The sequence below is a fragment of the Chiloscyllium plagiosum genome, unplaced genomic scaffold (assembly GCF_037043375.1).
Source record: "Chiloscyllium plagiosum isolate Xiang-an unplaced genomic scaffold, Cpla_swu_hap1 HiC_scaffold_17, whole genome shotgun sequence".
NCBI lineage: Eukaryota > Metazoa > Chordata > Chondrichthyes > Orectolobiformes > Hemiscylliidae > Chiloscyllium > Chiloscyllium plagiosum.
Window position 1 is genome coordinate 2,152,958 of NW_028270155.1, and position 16,778 is coordinate 2,169,735.

General features: G+C 55.3%; 1 protein-coding gene across 1 annotated transcript; it reads left to right on the top strand.

The window, feature by feature from the left end:
• Window positions 1–1,970: 1,970 nt before the first annotated feature.
• Window positions 1,971–12,804, top strand: LOC148147269 (interleukin-17C-like). Its single transcript, XM_087995557.1, has 3 exons — window positions 1,971–2,098; window positions 3,259–3,539; window positions 12,394–12,804. The coding sequence occupies exons 1-3, from the start codon at window positions 2,081–2,083 to the stop codon at window positions 12,635–12,637; spliced, it is 543 nt and encodes a 180-aa protein (XP_087851683.1). The 5' UTR covers window positions 1,971–2,080; the 3' UTR covers window positions 12,638–12,804.
• Window positions 12,805–16,778: the final 3,974 nt, after the last annotated feature.

A 16,778-nucleotide genomic window follows, 5' to 3' on the forward strand; every position in this document is an offset into this window, starting at 1 on the left:
TGAAGCCATTCTAACTCTGCTTAATTAGGTTATGATTTGCCAAATGTTCTACTATCACCACCTGCAAGTTCCCCTTCAAGCACTCACCATCCAGACTTGGAAATATATCACTGTTCCTTCACTGTAGTAGATTCAAAGTCCTGGAGCTCAATAAATGAAATCACATCACTAACCCAAGGAAACTTAAACACATAAATAGAAAGTGGGATATAACACCAGTGCTTCAACCGGAGGCTCACTGAAGATGTTACCTGGTATGGAGATGTAACGTTTGAAAATAAACCTTCCAGCTCAGTGAGCAAACTCACATCCAGAACCTCAACCTGAGCTACACATTTTCTGAAAACTTGCTAATTCTAATAAGGCCTATAACAGGGGACGAAACGTCTGCAACACAAATTCCAAGCTCGGCGAACAGAACCAGAACAACGAGCACCCGAGCTACAAATCTTCTCACAAACTTTGAACAGCTATAACATTTTCACAGGACTAGACAGGGTGAATGCAGATAGGATGTTCTCAATGTCTGGAGAGTCCAGAACCAGGGGCTGTAGTTTAAGGATATGGGGTGGGACATTTAGGACTGAGATGAGGAGAAATGTCTTCACCCAGAGAGTGATGAAGCTGTGGAATTCTCTACCACAAAAAGTAGTTGAGGGCAGAAAATTGAAGGTTTTCAAGAAGGAGTTAGATATAAGTCTTAGGGCTAAAGGGATCAAAGGCTGTGGGATGGAAAATGTGAATAGGGACTGAGTTGGATGGTCAGCCATTAGCATATTGAATGATGGAGCAGGTTTGAAGGCCAAATGGCCTACTCCTGCTCCTATATTCTGTGTTTCTAAAACTTGGAAAGATACTTGTGCATCTGTGTATCTGCTACCCATGTCCTTTGAAGTGGTAGAGGTCTCAGGTTTGGAAGGTGCTGTCTAAGGACCTTTGGTGAATTTTTGCAGTGCATCCTGTAAATAGTAAGCATTGCTGCTACTGAGTGTTAGTAATGGAAGGAGTGGAGGTTTGTGAATATGATGGTGTCAAGCTTCCTGAGTGTTATTGGGGCTGCACCCACCCAGACAAGTGGGGAATATTCCATCAAACTCCTGACGTATGCTGTGTTATAGACAGTGGAAAGATTTTGGGAGAGAGAGACAAGCATTGTTAACCAAACTTGTGTATTTGTCGTTCCAGTGATAATATTGATCTTCTCAGATCCTGAAACAACCTACAGCCAAGGTTGATAGTGTCGAGGAAGTGATTTCGAGGGGCAAACAGGTACCACATATGAGTGTTCTATAATTCACAGAGTGCACACAAAGTAGGGATGGTATTTCTTGTGAATGAATGTATTGGAGAGAGTGCAGAAATGACTTATAAGAATGTTTCCAGGAATGAAAAGCTTCAGCCATGAGGACAGATTGAAGACATTAGGACAGTTCTCTTTGGAGAGAAGATGGCTGAGGATTGAGGTTTCAAAATCTTAAGGGGGCTGGACAGAGTTGAAAGACAGACAGAAGTTGTCAATTGTAAAAGGAACAAGAACGGGAGGGAATTGATTTAAAGTCACATGAAATAGAGCAAGGGTGACCCTTTTAACCCAGCGAGTGGTGAGGGTCTGGAACACACTGCCTAGAAATGTGATGTGGGGAGGTTCAACTGAAACATTCAAGAGGGAATCGGATGATTGGACAAAAATCGAGAGAGAGATATGGAGTAAAAGTAGGTGAATTGTTCAGGGAGTAGAATGCTGTAGGTATGATGGGCCAAATATCCTCATCCTGCGACACAACAATCCTCCCCCTGCTCTCAGACGGGTCAGTATAGCTCCGGTCTCGGGTCGCTGGGGTTAAAGCCAGTCTCCCGGCTGCGCCCCGGGGGCAGGGTTGAGTGAGGGCTCTCTGTGTGTCTCACTAACACATTGTTTGCTGCTGACAATAACACGGAAGCTGCGAGCATTTCCCTGCTCGGGATTTCCACAGGATTCTGCTCTATAAAAGAAATGGGAGGAAACTGGCAACCATCAGAAACTAGGAGCGCAGGAGCCTGACACAGACAGAGAGAGAGAGAGAGAGACAGCAGCACGGAAATGCAGCCAGACCCACAGGTAAGCTCCAGGCTCCCGGGGGAAGCTCAGACAATCTCATCCCGACATCCCGCTCAGCTCCTTCCCCAGAGTCCAGGAAATCTGACCACCCAGAGACAGAGGGAGAGGGAGAGGGAGAGAGAAGAGGGGGAGAGGGAGAGAGAGAGAGGAGAGGGAGAGGGAGAGGAGAGGGAGAGGGAGAGGGAGAGAGAGGAGAGAGAGAGGGAGAGAGAGAGAGGAGGGGGTGGGGGGAGAGAGAGAGAGAGGAGGGGGAGAGGGAGAGGGAGAGGAGGGGGAGAGGGAGAGGAGGGGGAGAGGGAGAGAGAGGAGGGGGAGAGGGAGAAGGAGAGGAGGGGGAGAGGGAGAGGGAGAGGAGGGGGAGAGAGAAGAGAGAGGAGGGGGAGAGGGGGAGAGAGAGAGGAGGGGAAGAGGGAGAGAGAGAGGAGAGGGAGTGGGAGAGGGAGGAGAGGGAGAGGGAGAAAGAGGAGGGGGAGAGGGAGAGGGAGAGAGAGAGCGAGAGGAGGGGCAGAGGGAGAGAGAGAGAAGGGGGTGAGGGGTGTGAGGATCAAAACTCAGCACCAGCCTGTCCAGCATCTGCGAGAATCCATCAAATCCAGAGGCAAGTTGTGTTTTTATTCAGTCCTGGGACATGGGTGTCACTGCCTGGGCTCAGTATTTATTACCTGTTCTTAGTTGCCCCTTGAGAAGGTGGGGGTGAGCTGCCTTCTTGAACCGCTGCAGTCTATGTGCTGTAGGTAGACCCACAATGCCCCTGTGGGAGGGAATTCCAGGGTTTTTACCCAGAGACACTGAAGGAATGGGATATATTTCCAAGTCCAAGAGGGGAACTTGCAGGGGGTGGTGTTCCCATGTATCTGCTGCCCTTGTCCTTCTAGATGAAGTGGTCATGGGTTTGGAAGGTGCTGTCTGAGGATCTTTGGTGAGTTTCTGCAGTGTATCTTGTAGATGGTACACACTGCTGTTACTGAGCGTCGGTGGGTGGAGGGAGTGGATGTTTGTGGATGTGGTGCTGATCAGGCGGCTGCTTTATCCTGGATGGTGTTAAGCTTCTTGAGTGTTGTTGGAGCTGCTCCCATCCAGACAAGTAGCAAAAGGGACTGTCAGATAGGGTTTGGTGTGGTTTTGTGGATTCTCCTGATCTCTTTGTGTTTGTGTTGCAGCTTCTGTTCATTGTTCTCCTGGTATCAGGGCTTGGCCATACACAGAGGATAAAGAGAGATGAAGCTCCTCACTGCTGGAACCCTGAGGAAATGGAGAGCCAGGACAAGGGGCTGCAGAGGCTGCTAGGCAGGGCCAGAATGAACCAGCTGCCCTCAGTGACCCTGGTTAAAGAGTTGGAGCAGCAGAAACACCGTGAGAAGAAAGGCTGCCCCGATCTCCGGCAATATTCCACACACAGCAGAGACGTCAGTCACCGCTCCATCTCACCCTGGGCATACAGGTAATGGCAGACTCTCATTGCAGAGGCTGTATGGGCAAGGAGGGGCTGGGATTATCCAATCAGTTTCTATTATTGTAGATCATTGCCCAATGAGGATCCATAGGCAATGATTGGACAGTGAGGGTCAGTGGGCAGAGATGGGCAGCACTGGGCAGTGATATGATTTATCAGAATTATTTTGAGGATATAACTAACAGACTGAAAAAGGGGGAACTGATAGATGTAATGTATTGAGATATTTAAGCTGCATTTAATAAGGTGCCACACCAGAGGTTACTGCACAGGTTAAGAGCTCCTGACATTTGGCAGTGATATGAGCTCAGGTAGAGGATTGACTAACTCCAGGAAACAGAGAGCCAGGATAAATGGTTTATCTCAGCTTGGCAAACTGTAACTAATCAGTACCACATGGATCAGTGCAGCAGCATCAATGATTGCTTGTCTGTATGAAACTATCATAGCAATCTTGTATCATTGACAATATCAAATGGGTCAGAAAGCAAGTTGTGAGGTCAACACAGAAAGTCTGTCATGGATATTTTGGTCAAATGAATTTGACAGTTTGGCAAACGGAGTGAAATGGGGCAAATGTATAGAATGGGAAAGCAGATGATTATTTAAATGGAGAAAGAGGGAGGGATCACAAGTACACAATACTGAGGAATTGGGTGTTCACTTCCATGAAACAAAATCACCCGCATGTGGGTACAACAGATAATTTGTAAAGTAGGTGAGTGTGGGTGAGGGAGGTGAGGGGGCGGTGAGTGTGGGTGAGGGGGCGGTGAGTGTGAGTGAGGGGGGTGAGTGTAGGTGAGGGGGCGGTGACTGTGGGTGAGGGGGGCAGTGAGTGTGGGTGAGGGGGCGGTGAGTGTCGGAGAGGGGCGGTGAGTGTGAGTGAGGAGGGTGTGTGGGTGAGGGGGTGAGTGTGAGTGAGGGGGGTGAGTGTGGGTGAGGGGCGGTGAGTGTGAGTGAGGAGGGTGAGTATGGGTGGGGGGGGGTGTATGGGTGAGGGTGTGTGTGTGTGTGAGTGAGGGGGGTGAGTGTGGGTGAAGGGGGGTAAGTGTGGGTGAGGGGGGTGTGTGTGAGTGAGGGGGGGTGAGTGTGGGTGAAGGGGGGTAAGTGTGGGTGAGGGGGGTGTGTGTGAGTGAGGGGGGGTGAGTGTGGGTGAGGGGGGTGAGTGTGGATGAGGGCTGTGGGAGTGGGTGAAGGGGCAGTGAGTGTGGGTGGGGGGGTGAGTGTGGGTGAAGGGGCAGTGAGTGTGGGTGAGGGGGCAGTGAGTGTGGGTGAGGGGGCAGTGAGTGTGTGTGGGGGGGTGAGTGTGTGTGAAGGGGCAGTGAGTGTGGGTGAGGGGGCGTGGGAGTGGGTGAGGGGGTGTGGGAGTGGATGAGGGGGTGTGGGAGTGGGTGAGGGGGAGTGGGTGAGGGGGGTGAGTGTGGGTGAGGGTGTGTGAGTGTGGTTGAGGGGGTGTGGTGTGGGTGAGGGGGGTGAGTGTGGGTGAGGGGGTGTGAGTGTGGGTGAGGGGGGTGAGTGTGGGTGAGGGGGTGTGGGTGTGGGTGAGGGGGGTGAGTGTGGGTGAGGGGGTGTGAGTGTGGGTGAGGGATGTGGAAGTGGATGAGGGGGTGTGGGAGTGGGTGAGGAGGTGAGTGTGGGTGAGGGGGTGTGAGTGTGGGTGAGGGTGTGTGGGAGTAGGTGAGGAGGTGAGTGTGGGTGAGGGGGTGTGAGTGTGGGTGAGGGGGGTGAGTGTGGGTGAGAGGGTGTGGGTGTAGGTGAGGGGGGTGAGTGTGGGTGAGGGGGTGTGGGTGTGGGTGAGGGGGGTGAGTGTGGGTGTGAGGGTGTGGGTGAGGGGTGTGAGTGTGGGTGAGGGGGTGTGGAAGTGGATGACGGTATGTGGGAGTGGGTGAGGGGGGTGAGTGTGCGTGAGGGTGTGTGGAATTGGATGAGGGGGTGTGGGAGTGGGTGAGGGGGGTGAGTGTGGGTGAGGGGGTGAGTGTGGGTGAGGGGGTGTGGGAGTGGGTGAGGGTGGTGAGTGTGGGTGAGGGGGTGTGAGTGTGGTTGAGGGGGTGTGGGTGAGGGGGTGTGGGTGTGGGTGAGGGGGTTGAGTGTGGGTGAGGGGGTGTGAGTGTGGGTGAGGGGGGTGAGTGTGGGTGAGGGGGTGTGAGTGTGGGTGAGGGGGGTGAGTGTGGGTGAGGGGGTGCGGGAGTGGGTGAGGGGGGTGAGTGTGGGTGAGGGGGTGAGTGTGGGTGAGGGGATGTGGGAGTGGGTGAGGGGGTGTGGGAGTGGGTGAGGGGGTGTGGGTGAGGGGGTGAGTGTGGGTGAGGGGATGTGGGAGTGGGTGAGGGGGTGAGTGTGGGTGAGGGGATGTGGGAGTGGGTGAGGGGGGGTGAGTGTGGGTGAGGGGGTGTGAGTGTGGGTGAGGGGGTGTGGAAGTGGATGAGAAGGTGTGGGAGTGGGTGGGGGGATGAGTGTGGGTGAGGGGGTGTGGAAGTGGATGAGGGAGTGTGGGAGTGGGTGAGGGGGGCGAGTGGGGGTGAGTGTGGTGAGGGGGTGTGGAAGTGGCTGAGGAAGTGTGGGAGTGGGTGAGGGGGGTGAGTGTGGGTGAGGGGGTGTGAATGTGTGTGAGGGATGTGGAAGTGGATGAGGGGGTGTGGGAGTGGGTGAGGGGGGGTGAGTGTGGGTGACGGGGTGTGGAAGTGGATGAGGGGGTGTGGGAGTGGGTGAGGGGGTCTGAGTGTGGGTGAGGGGGTGTGGAAGTGGGTGAGGGGGTGTGGAAGTGGATGAGGGGGTGTGGGAGTGGGTGAGGGGGGTGAGTGTGGGTGAGGGGGGGTGAGTGTGGGTGAGGGGTGTGGGAGTGGGTGAGGGGGTGTGAGTGTGGGTGACGGGGGTGAGTGTGGGTGAGGGGGTGTGGGAGTGGGTGAGGGGGTGTGAGTGTGGGTGAGGAGGGTGAGTGTGGGTGAGGGGGTGTGGAAGTGGGTGAGGGGGTGTGAGTGTGAGTGAGGGGGTGTGAGTGTGGGTGAGGGGGGTGAGTATGGGTGAGTGTGGGTGAGGGGCTGTGAGTGTGGGTGAGGGGGTGTGAGTGTGGGTGAGGGGGTGTGGGAGTGGGTGAGGGGGGTGAGTGTGGGTGAGGGGGGTGAGTGTGGGTGAGGGGGTGTGGGAGTGGGTGAGGGGTGTGAGTGTGGGTGAGGGGGTGTGAGTGTGGGTGAGGGGGGTGAGTGTGGGTGAGGGGGTGTGGGAGTGGGTGAGGGGGTGTGGGAGTGGGTGAGGGGGGTGAGTGTGGGTGAGGGGATGTGGGAGTGGGTGAGGGGGGTGAGTGTGGGTGAGGGGGTGTGGGAGTGGATGAGGGGTCTGAGTGTGGGTGAGGGGGTGTGGAAGTGGATGAGGGGTTGTGGGAGTGGGTGAGGGGGGTGAGTGTGGGTGAGGGGGTGTGAGTGTGGGTGAGGGGTGTGGGAGTGGGTGACGGGGTGTGGGTGAGGGGGGTGAGTGTGGGTGAGGTGGTGTGAGTGTGGGTGAGGGGATGTGAGTGTGGGTGAGGGGGGTGAGTGTGGGTGAAGGGGTGTGGGTGTGGGTGAGGGGTGTGAGTGTGGGTGTGAGGGTGTGGGTGAGGGCGGTGAGTGTGGGTGAGGTGGTGAGTTTGGGTGAGAGGGTGTAGCTGATGGGGATGAGTGTGGGTGAGGGGGTGTGGGTGAGGGGGTGAGTGTGGGTGAGGGGGTGTGGTTGTGGGTTGGGGGGATGAGTGTGGGTGAGGGGGTGTGGAAGTGGATGAGGGAGTGTGGGAGTGGGTGAGGGGGGCGAGTGTGGGTGAGGGGGTGAGTGGGTGTGGGAGTGGGTGAGGGGTGTGAGTGTGGGTGAGGGGGTGTGAGTGTGGGTGAGGGATGTGGAAGTGGATGAGGGGGTGTGGGAGTGGGTGAGGGGGTCTGGGTGAGGGGGTGTGGGAGTGGGTGAGGGGGGGTGAGTGTGGGTGAGGGGGTGTGGGAGTGGATGAGGGGGTGTGGGAGTGGGTGAGGGGGTCTGAGTGTGGGTGAGGGGGTGTGGAAGTGGATGAGGGGGTGTGGGAGTGGGTGAGGGGGTGAGTGTGGGTGAGGGGGTGTGAGTGTGGGTGAGGGGTGTGGGAGTGGGTGAGTGGGTGTGAGTGTGGGTGAGGGGGTGTGAGTGTGGGTGAGGGGGTGTGAGTGTGGGTGAGGGGGTGAGTGTGGGTGAGGGGGTGTGGGAGTGGGTGAGTGGGTGTGAGTGTGGGTGAGGGGGTGAGTGTGGGTGAGGGGGGTGAGTGTGGGTGAGTCGGTGTGGAAGTGGGTGAGGGGGTGTGAGTGTGGGTGAGGGGGTGTGAGTGTGGGTGAGGGGGGTGAGTGTGGGTGAGGGCGTGTGAGTGTGGGTGAGGGGGTGTGAGTGTGGGTGAGGGGGGTGAGTGTAGGTGAGGGGATGTGAGTGTGGGTGAGAGGGTGTGGGAGTGGGTGAGGGGGGTGAGTGTGGGTGAGGGGGGTGAGTGTGGGGGAGGGGGTGTGGGAGTGGGTAAGGGGGTGTGGGAGTGGATGAGGGGGTGTGGGAGTGGGTGAGGGGGTCTGAGTGTGGGTGAGGGGGTGTGGAAGTGGATGAGGGGGTGTGGGAGTGGGTGAGGGGGTGAGTGTGGGTGAGGGGGTGTGGGAGTGGATGAGGGGGTGTGGGAGTGGGTGAGGGGGTCTGAGTGTGGGTGAGGGGGTGTGGAAGTGGATGAGGGGGTGTGGGAGTGGGTGAGGGGGTGAGTGTGGGTGAGGGGGTGTGAGTGTGGGTGAGGGGTGTGGGAGTGGGTGAGTGGGTGTGAGTGTGGGTGAGGGGGTGTGAGTGTGGGTGAGGGGGTGTGAGTGTGGGTGAGGGGGGTGAGTGTGGGTGAGGGGGTGTGGGAGTGGGTGAGTGGGTGTGAGTGTGGGTGAGGGGGTGAGTGTGGGTGAGGGGGGTGAGTGTGGGTGAGGGGGTGTGGAAGTGGGTGAGGGGGTGTGAGTGTGGGTGAGGGGGTGTGAGTGTGTGTGAGGGGGGTGAGTGTGGGTGAGGGGGTGTGAGTGTGGGTGAGGGGGTGTGAGTGTGGGTGAGGGGGGTGAGTGTGGGTGAGGGGATGTGAGTGTGGGTGAGGGGGTGTGGGAGTGGGTGAGGGGGGTGAGTGTGGGTGAGGGGTGTGAGTGTGGGTGAGGTGGTGTGGGAGTGGGTGAGGGGTGTGAGTGTGGGTGAGGGGGTGTGAGTGTGGGTGAGGGGGGTGAGTGTGGGTGAGCGGGTGTGAGTGTGCGTGAGGGGGTGTGGGAGTGGGTGAGGGGGGTGAGTGTGGGTGAGGGGGGTGAGTGTGGGTGAGGGGGTGTGAGTGTGGGTGTGAGGGTGTGGGTGAGGGCGGTGAGTGTGGGTGAGGTGGTGAGTTTGGGTGAGAGGGTGTAGCTGATGGGGATGAGTGTGGGTGAGGGGGTGTGGGTGAGGGGGTGAGTGTGGGTGAGGGGGTGTGGTTGTGGGTGGGGGGGATGAGTGTGGGTGAGGGGGTGTGGAAGTGGATGAGGGAGTGTGGGAGTGGGTGAGGGGGGTGAGTGTGGGTGAGGGGGTGAGTGGGTGTGGGAGTGGGTGAGGTGTGTGAGTGTGGGTGAGGGGGTGTGAGTGTGGGTGAGGGATGTGGAAGTGGATGAGGGGGTGTGGGAGTGGGTGAGGGCGTCTGGGTGAGGGGGTGTGGGAGTGGGTGAGGGGGGGTGAGTGTGGGTGAGGGGGTGTGGGAGTGGATGAGGGGGTGTGGGAGTGGGTGAGGGGGTCTGAGTGTGGGTGAGGGGGTGTGGAAGTGGATGAGGGGGTGTGGGAGTGGGTGAGGGGGTGAGTGTGGGTGAGGGGGTGTGAGTGTGGGTGAGGGGTGTGGGAGTGGGTGAGTGGGTGTGAGTGTGGGTGAGGGGGTGTGAGTGTGGGTGAGGGGGTGTGAGTGTGGGTGAGGGGGTGAGTGTGGGTGAGGGGGTGTGGGAGTGGGTGAGTGGGTGTGAGTGTGGGTGAGGGGGTGAGTGTGGGTGAGGGGGGTGAGTGTGGGTGAGTCGGTGTGGAAGTGGGTGAGGGGGTGTGAGTGTGGGTGAGGGGGTGTGAGTGTGGGTGAGGGGGGTGAGTGTGGGTGAGGGCGTGTGAGTGTGGGTGAGGGGGTGTGAGTGTGGGTGAGGGGGGTGAGTGTAGGTGAGGGGATGTGAGTGTGGGTGAGAGGGTGTGGGAGTGGGTGAGGGGGGTGAGTGTGGGTGAGGGGGGTGAGTGTGGGTGAGGGGGTGTGGGAGTGGGTAAGGGGGTGTGGGAGTGGATGAGGGGGTGTGGGGGAGTGGGTGAGGGGGTCTGAGTGTGGGTGAGGGGGTGTGGAAGTGGATGAGGGGGTGTGGGAGTGGGTGAGGGGGTGAGTGTGGGTGAGGGGGTGTGGGAGTGGATGAGGGGGTGTGGGAGTGGGTGAGGGGGTCTGAGTGTGGGTGAGGGGGTGTGGAAGTGGATGAGGGGGTGTGGGAGTGGGTGAGGGGGTGAGTGTGGGTGAGGGGGTGTGAGTGTGGGTGAGGGGTGTGGGAGTGGGTGAGTGGGTGTGAGTGTGGGTGAGGGGGTGTGAGTGTGGGTGAGGGGGTGTGAGTGTGGGTGAGGGGGGTGAGTGTGGGTGAGGGGGTGTGGGAGTGGGTGAGTGGGTGTGAGTGTGGGTGAGGGGGTGAGTGTGGGTGAGGGGGGTGAGTGTGGGTGAGGGGGTGTGGAAGTGGGTGAGGGGGTGTGAGTGTGGGTGAGGGGGTGTGAGTGTGTGTGAGGGCGTTGAGTGTGGGTGAGGGGGTGTGAGTGTGGGTGAGGGGGTGTGAGTGTGGGTGAGGGGGGTGAGTGTGGGTGAGGGGATGTGAGTGTGGGTGAGGGGGTGTGGGAGTGGGTGAGGGGGGTGAGTGTGGGTGAGGGGTGTGAGTGTGGGTGAGGGGGTGTGGGAGTGGGTGAGGGGTGTGAGTGTGGGTGAGGGGGTGTGAGTGTGGGTGAGGGGGGTGAGTGTGGGTGAGCGGGTGTGAGTGTGCGTGAGGGGGTGTGGGAGTGGGTGAGGGGGGTGAGTGTGGGTGAGGGGGGTGAGTGTGGGTGAGGGGGTGTGGGAGTGGGTGAGGGGGTGTGAGTGTGGGTGAGGGGGTGAGTGTGGGTGAGGGGGTGAGTGTGGGTGAGGCGGGTGAGTGTGGGTGAGGGGGTGTAAGTGTGGGTGAGGGGGGTGAGTGTGGGTGAGGGGGGTGAGTGTGGGTGAGGGGGTGTGAGTGTGGGTGAGGAGGGTGAGTGTGGGTGAGGGGTGTGAGTGTGGGTGAGGGGGTGTGGGTGTGGGTGAGGGGTGTGAGTGTGGGTGAGGGGGTGTGAGTGTGGGTGAGGGGTGTGAGTGTGGGTGAGGGGGTGTGAGTGTGGGTGAGGGGGTGTGAGTGTGGGTGAGGGGGTGAGTGTGGGTGAGGGGGGTGAGTGTGGGTGAGGGGGTGTGGGAGTGGGTGAGTGTGGGTGAGGGGGGTGAGTGTGGGTGAGGGGGGTGAGTGTGGGTGAGGGGGTGTGGGAGTGGGTGAGGGGGTGTGAGTGTGGGTGAGGGGGTGTGAGTGTGGGTGAGGGGGTGTGGGAGTGGGTGAGGCGGGTGAGTGTGGGTGAGGGGGTGTGAGTGTGGGTGAGGGGGTGTGGGAGTGGGTGAGGGGGGTGAGTGTGGGTGAGGGGGTGTGAGTGTGAGTGAGGGGGGTGAGTGTGGGTGAGGGGGTGTGGGTGTGGGTGAGTGTGGGTGAGGGGGGTGAGTGTGGGTGAGGGGGGTGAGTGTGGGTGAGGGGGTGTGGGAGTGGGTGAGGGGGTGTGAGTGTGGGTGAGGGGGTGAGTGTGGGTGAGGGGGTGAGTGTGGGTGAGGCGGGTGAGTGTGGGTGAGGGGGTGTGAGTGTGGGTGAGGGGGTGTGAGTGTGGGTGAGGGGGGTGAGTGTGGGTGAGGGGGTGTGAGTGTGGGTGAGGGGGGTGAGTGTGGGTGAGGGGGGTGAGTGTGGGTGAGGGGGTGTGAGTGTGGGTGAGGAGGGTGAGTGTGGGTGAGGGGTGTGAGTGTGGGTGAGGGGGTGTGGGTGTGGGTGAGGGGTGTGAGTGTGGGTGAGGGGGTGTGAGTGTGGGTGAGGGGTGTGAGTGTGGGTGAGGGGGTGTGAGTGTGGGTGAGGGGGTGTGAGTGTGGGTGAGGGGGTGAGTGTGGGTGAGGGGGGTGAGTGTGGGTGAGGGGGTGTGGGAGTGGGTGAGTGTGGGTGAGGGGGGTGAGTGTGGGTGAGGGGGGTGAGTGTGGGTGAGGGGGTGTGGGAGTGGGTGAGGGGGTGTGAGTGTGGGTGAAGGGGTGTGAGTGTGGGTGAGGGGGTGTGGGAGTGGGTGATGCGGGTGAGTGTGGGTGAGGGGGTGTGAGTGTGGGTGAGGGGGTGTGGGAGTGGGTGAGGGGGGTGAGTGTGGGTGAGGGGGTGTGAGTGTGAGTGAGGGGGGTGAGTGTGGGTGAGGGGGTGTGGGTGTGGGTGAGTGTGGGTGAGGGGGGTGAGTGTGGGTGAGGGGGGTGAGTGTGGGTGAGGGGGTGTGGGAGTGGGTGAGGGGGTGTGAGTGTGGGTGAGGGGGTGTGAGTGTGGGTGAGGGGGTGTGGGAGTGGGTGAGGCGGGTGAGTGTGGGTGAGGGGGTGTGAGTGTGGGTGAGGGGTTGAGTGTGGGTGAGGGGGTGAGTGTGGGTGAGGGGGTGTGGGTGTGGGTGAGGGGTGTGAGTGTGGGTGAGGGGGGTGAGTGTGGGTGAGGGGGTGTGAGTGTGAGTGAGGGGGGTGGGTGTGGGTGAGGGGGTGTGGGAGTGGGTGATGTTTTGTTTCTTGTTCCCCCTTTACTCTGTCTCTGATCCCAGTCTGTGTTTTTTGCTCCGACTGCAGGATTGATTACGATGAGAATCGATATCCTCCAAAATTGGCCTTTGCTGATTGCCTCTGTGATGGTTGTATTGACGCGGAGAATGGGGAAGAGATGCTGTCCTTAAATTCAGTGCCTGTGGAACAGACGATGTTGGTTCTGCAGCGTCAGGCCTGCCCTGGGCAGCCTGGCGTGTATAGTTTCCATCTGAAATACATCAAAGTGCCCGTGGGCTGTACATGTATCCTGCCCAAAACCAGCTGGTAAGCTCCTATGGAGCTGATGATAGTGCCCTCTGAGAGGGACGTTCTCACTGACCCAGCGTTGTCTTTTCTGTGAAATGCTCTCTGCTCAATATTCTCATCAGCAAAACCAGCCACCCAGAGACAGACTGCTTCAGGCCCCAGATATCACAGTGACTGCGGGTAGGAGGATGGGGCTTGTTCGACTGTGTCTGAGGGGTGGGGTTAGACTGTATAGAGGGGGTTATACTGGACTGTGGAGGGGGAGTGGTTAGACTGGATTGAGGCTGTTAGGCTGGACTGAGGGACTTTACACTAACTGAACCGGGGTTAGACTGGATGAGAGGGCATTACACTGTACTGAGAGGGGGGTTAGACTGGACTGAGGGAGTTTACTCTATACTGAGCGAAGGCTTAGACAGGACTGAGGGGTTTACACTATACTGAGAGTTGGTTTATACATGAGTGAGGGGGTTTCCTCTATACTGGGAGAGGGTTTAGACAGGACTGAGGGTGGATTATTGTATACTGAGGCGGGGGGGGGGTTGTACAGGACTGAGGGGGGGTTACTCTATACTGAGAGGGGTTAGGAGTGAGGGGGAATTACATTATACTCTGGGTGGGGGTGGATTAGACTGGACTGAGACGGTTTAAATGGAAATGACGGGATTTTATGGACTAAGTGGGTGAAGATCTGTGTTTGGTAAGGGGTCGAATTGTGTCCATGAGGGTGGGGAAGGGGGTTTGTGTCACAGTGTCTCTGATGTAACTACCTCAGTGTTTCTGGGAATCTGTCGCTCTGTCTCTGTGTGAGGTTGGATTGAGTTGAATACGTTTGTATTTGAATCCAGTTTGTCATCGTGTGACTTCTCCACTTAATTATTTATAACAAAGATGTTCTTGTTTTCATATATTCTAATGTTAATAAGCAAGGTATTTAACTTGGAGATTTAATTTAAAAATGAACTTGTTTATTTATAATAATTTAAAGACAAGCTGTAAATTTATGAAGTGAAATCACAGTCTGAGATCATTCTGTGAGTGTAATTCATTGGATTTTCTAATTTGGTTTCTCAATGCAACATTGACACTTTATCATAAAGTACTGAACTGTGATTGTGGCCTTCCCTGATTGCCTCTGTAATGGTTGTATTGACGCGGAGAATGGGGAAGAGATGCTGTCCTTAAATTCAGTGCCCGTGGAACAGACGATGTTGGTTCTGCAGCGTCAGGCCTGCCCTGGGCAGCCTGGCGTGTATAGTTTCCATCTGAAATACATCAAAGTGCCCGTGGGCTGTACATGTATCCTGCCCAAAACCAGCTGTCAAAGAAGGGAATCTAATTTTAAAAATTGTGTCAGTGGACTAGAAACTGGACATAATACGCGCCAAGCTCTTAGGATCCCATGGTTCAATACCCCGCATCCCACAAACACCTCCCACCCTCACCTTGGAGAGAGAGAATCCCAGATTTATATGAAACTTTGGCCTGACCAGCTTGATTCCAATTTGAAGTTGATTTCCCATTGTTCTTGACTTCACTCCACAGATAATTATGTTTCTTTTCTGAACCTCTCCCTTCATCATCTTGTGGCTCAATCAGATCGTTTTATAATTCTCTAAATTCAAGTCCTGCCGTGTAACCTCTCCTCATAAATGATCCATTTCAGTGCCAGGATCATTCAACGAGCCGTCCTGAGATCCAGGACGAGTCTCTGCTTGTTAGTCCCAGCTGATATTACCATTTGACTGGTCTGGTCCCAGAATGTAATCCGTCATGGTTTATTATGGTATATTTTGTTTATTATGTAATTTATTGTGGCAGACTTTCACTTAAACATCTACACACAAGGCCTGCTGATTTGGTTTTCACAATAAACCATAAATTTATTCTACTAAAGAAGGAAATATAAAATAAAGCAAATACATTTTGGAACATTTAAAATCATGCAGCAAGGTAAAATCCCATCTTCTCTCTAACACCACCATCTTTACAGTTCACCAAAACTGCAGAGAACGTTTCCTTCCTTGTCAAATTGACACAACTGCTTCTTCTCGATGCTGATTCTCTGAGCTGTGGGTCCTTAGCCTTGAACACTCATATAACTGAGAGCTTAACAGTTATCAGTCAATAATCTGCAGAGTTCCAACTAAACACTCCTGGTCTGGAAGCTTCCCCAAACCACAACTGTTTCACTGAGATAACTTATTTCCTTTAACTGCTCAAACAATCTCCTTGTCTAAAAAAACTATTTTCATAGCTGTCAGGTCTCCTTCAAACTGATCAAAAGATTTTTCGCTTCTGGATTTTCTGATTCTTATTCCAATCCCAGTGTATTTCAGTGTTTCCTCTCTCCTGTCATAAAATCCAACAATGTACAGCTAGTTCTCTTTTAATGGTATAGTCACATTCCAGCCAAACTTCACAGAATAGAAATAATGGGAAAAGAACATCACTCACAATCACTCAAAAATCACCCAAACGTCTAACATAAAGTATAGCACAGCCTGAATGAAAGTTGAAATCATGTTTTTTAAGAAACAAAAGTATATTTAACACAGTACATTTAAAAAATGTAAGAAGCTGTTCTCTGTACAATCCATCTCACAGAAAGCTGCTCTGTCGGTCCCTGACATTGGCACATGTGCAGAATGAAGCGCATGAACTGATCCTCACTGGAATCACACTACTGCTAGCAGAGTTACACATTCTCCAAAATACCATTCCCTTGATCTTCAGTGACACTGCCTAAATGTGCTTTATCCCAGAACCAACTGTGAACACATTTCTGTTAATACTGTAGAAGGCCTTCAGTCACTTGTTCTCTGACATTTATGTGGTTCCAGTAAGACTGACCTAGTAACTTATTAACCTCCTCACAAAATAGATCAACACCCTGATGCCATTAGTTTGAAAAATAATATTAATAAATATAAATCACACACTTTTCATCATATGACCTTCTCTGCATTTGTGTGTGGACTGCAGTATGTATTTAATAGTTAACACTACTGCCTCACAGCGCCAGGGACCTGGGTTTGATTCCAGCCTTGGGTGACTGTCTGTGTACAGTTTACACATTCTCCCCATGTCTATGTGGGTTTCCTCCGGGTGCTCCAGTTTCCTCCCACAATCCAAAGATGTGCAGGTTAGATGAATTGATTATGCTACATTGCCTGTAGTGTTCAGGGATGTGTAGGTTAGGTGCATTAGTCAGTGGAACTATAGAGTAATAGTGTCGAGGAATGGGTCTGGGTGGGTTACTCTTTGAAGGGTCGGTGTGGACTTGTTGGGGCGAGGGGCCTGTTTCCACACTGTAGGGAGTCTATGATTTTTTCAGCTCAGATTCTGTGAACTGGAAAGAGGAGTGGTAGTATTCTGAGATGTAAAGGAGGGAAATCAGCAGTGTGGAAGTGATTGGGAGGGGTGGATTCAGAATGGAGTTGGTTTGGCCGGCAGCGTGCAGAGGAAGAGAAATGCAAATGGAGGGGAATCTGATCCTGAACAACAGTTACCTGCGATAATATGGAGAGATTGGAGACCAGGGGGAATGAAAGCAACTTAGAAACAGATAAATTGAAAGAATGAACTGGCAGGGAGGCATGAAAAATGGAATATGAGAGTACAAAGGTCAGAATCGAGTGAAAGTTGTAACAGAAACAAGGAGTACACATAAACTATTCAGCCCATTGAGCCTGCTCCACCATTCATTATCGGCATGGCCTCTTTCTTGTATAAACTCAGTGACTTCGCCTCCATAGCCTTCCACAGGTGAACATTCCACAGGTTCACTACCCTCTGGGTGTAGTAATGTTTCCTTGTCTCGGTGCTAAATCGCTTACCCCATATCCTGAGACTGTGACACCTGGTTGTAGACCCCACACCCTGGGGGGAAACTTCCTCCCTGTATCTAGTCTGTCCATCATATGTTAGAACATCATATGTTTAACTCGATCCCCCTCATCCTTTGAAACTCTAGTGAATACAGGCCCAGTTAAACCACTCTCTCCTCATAGGACAGTCCTACCATCCCCGGGTATCAGCCCAGTGGAAGCTCCACTGCACTTCCTCTATGGCAAGAATATCTCTCTCGGAGAGAGAGGCCAAAACCGCATGCAGTACTCCAGGTGTGGTCTTGGCCAGGCCCTGTCTAACTGCAGTAAGAC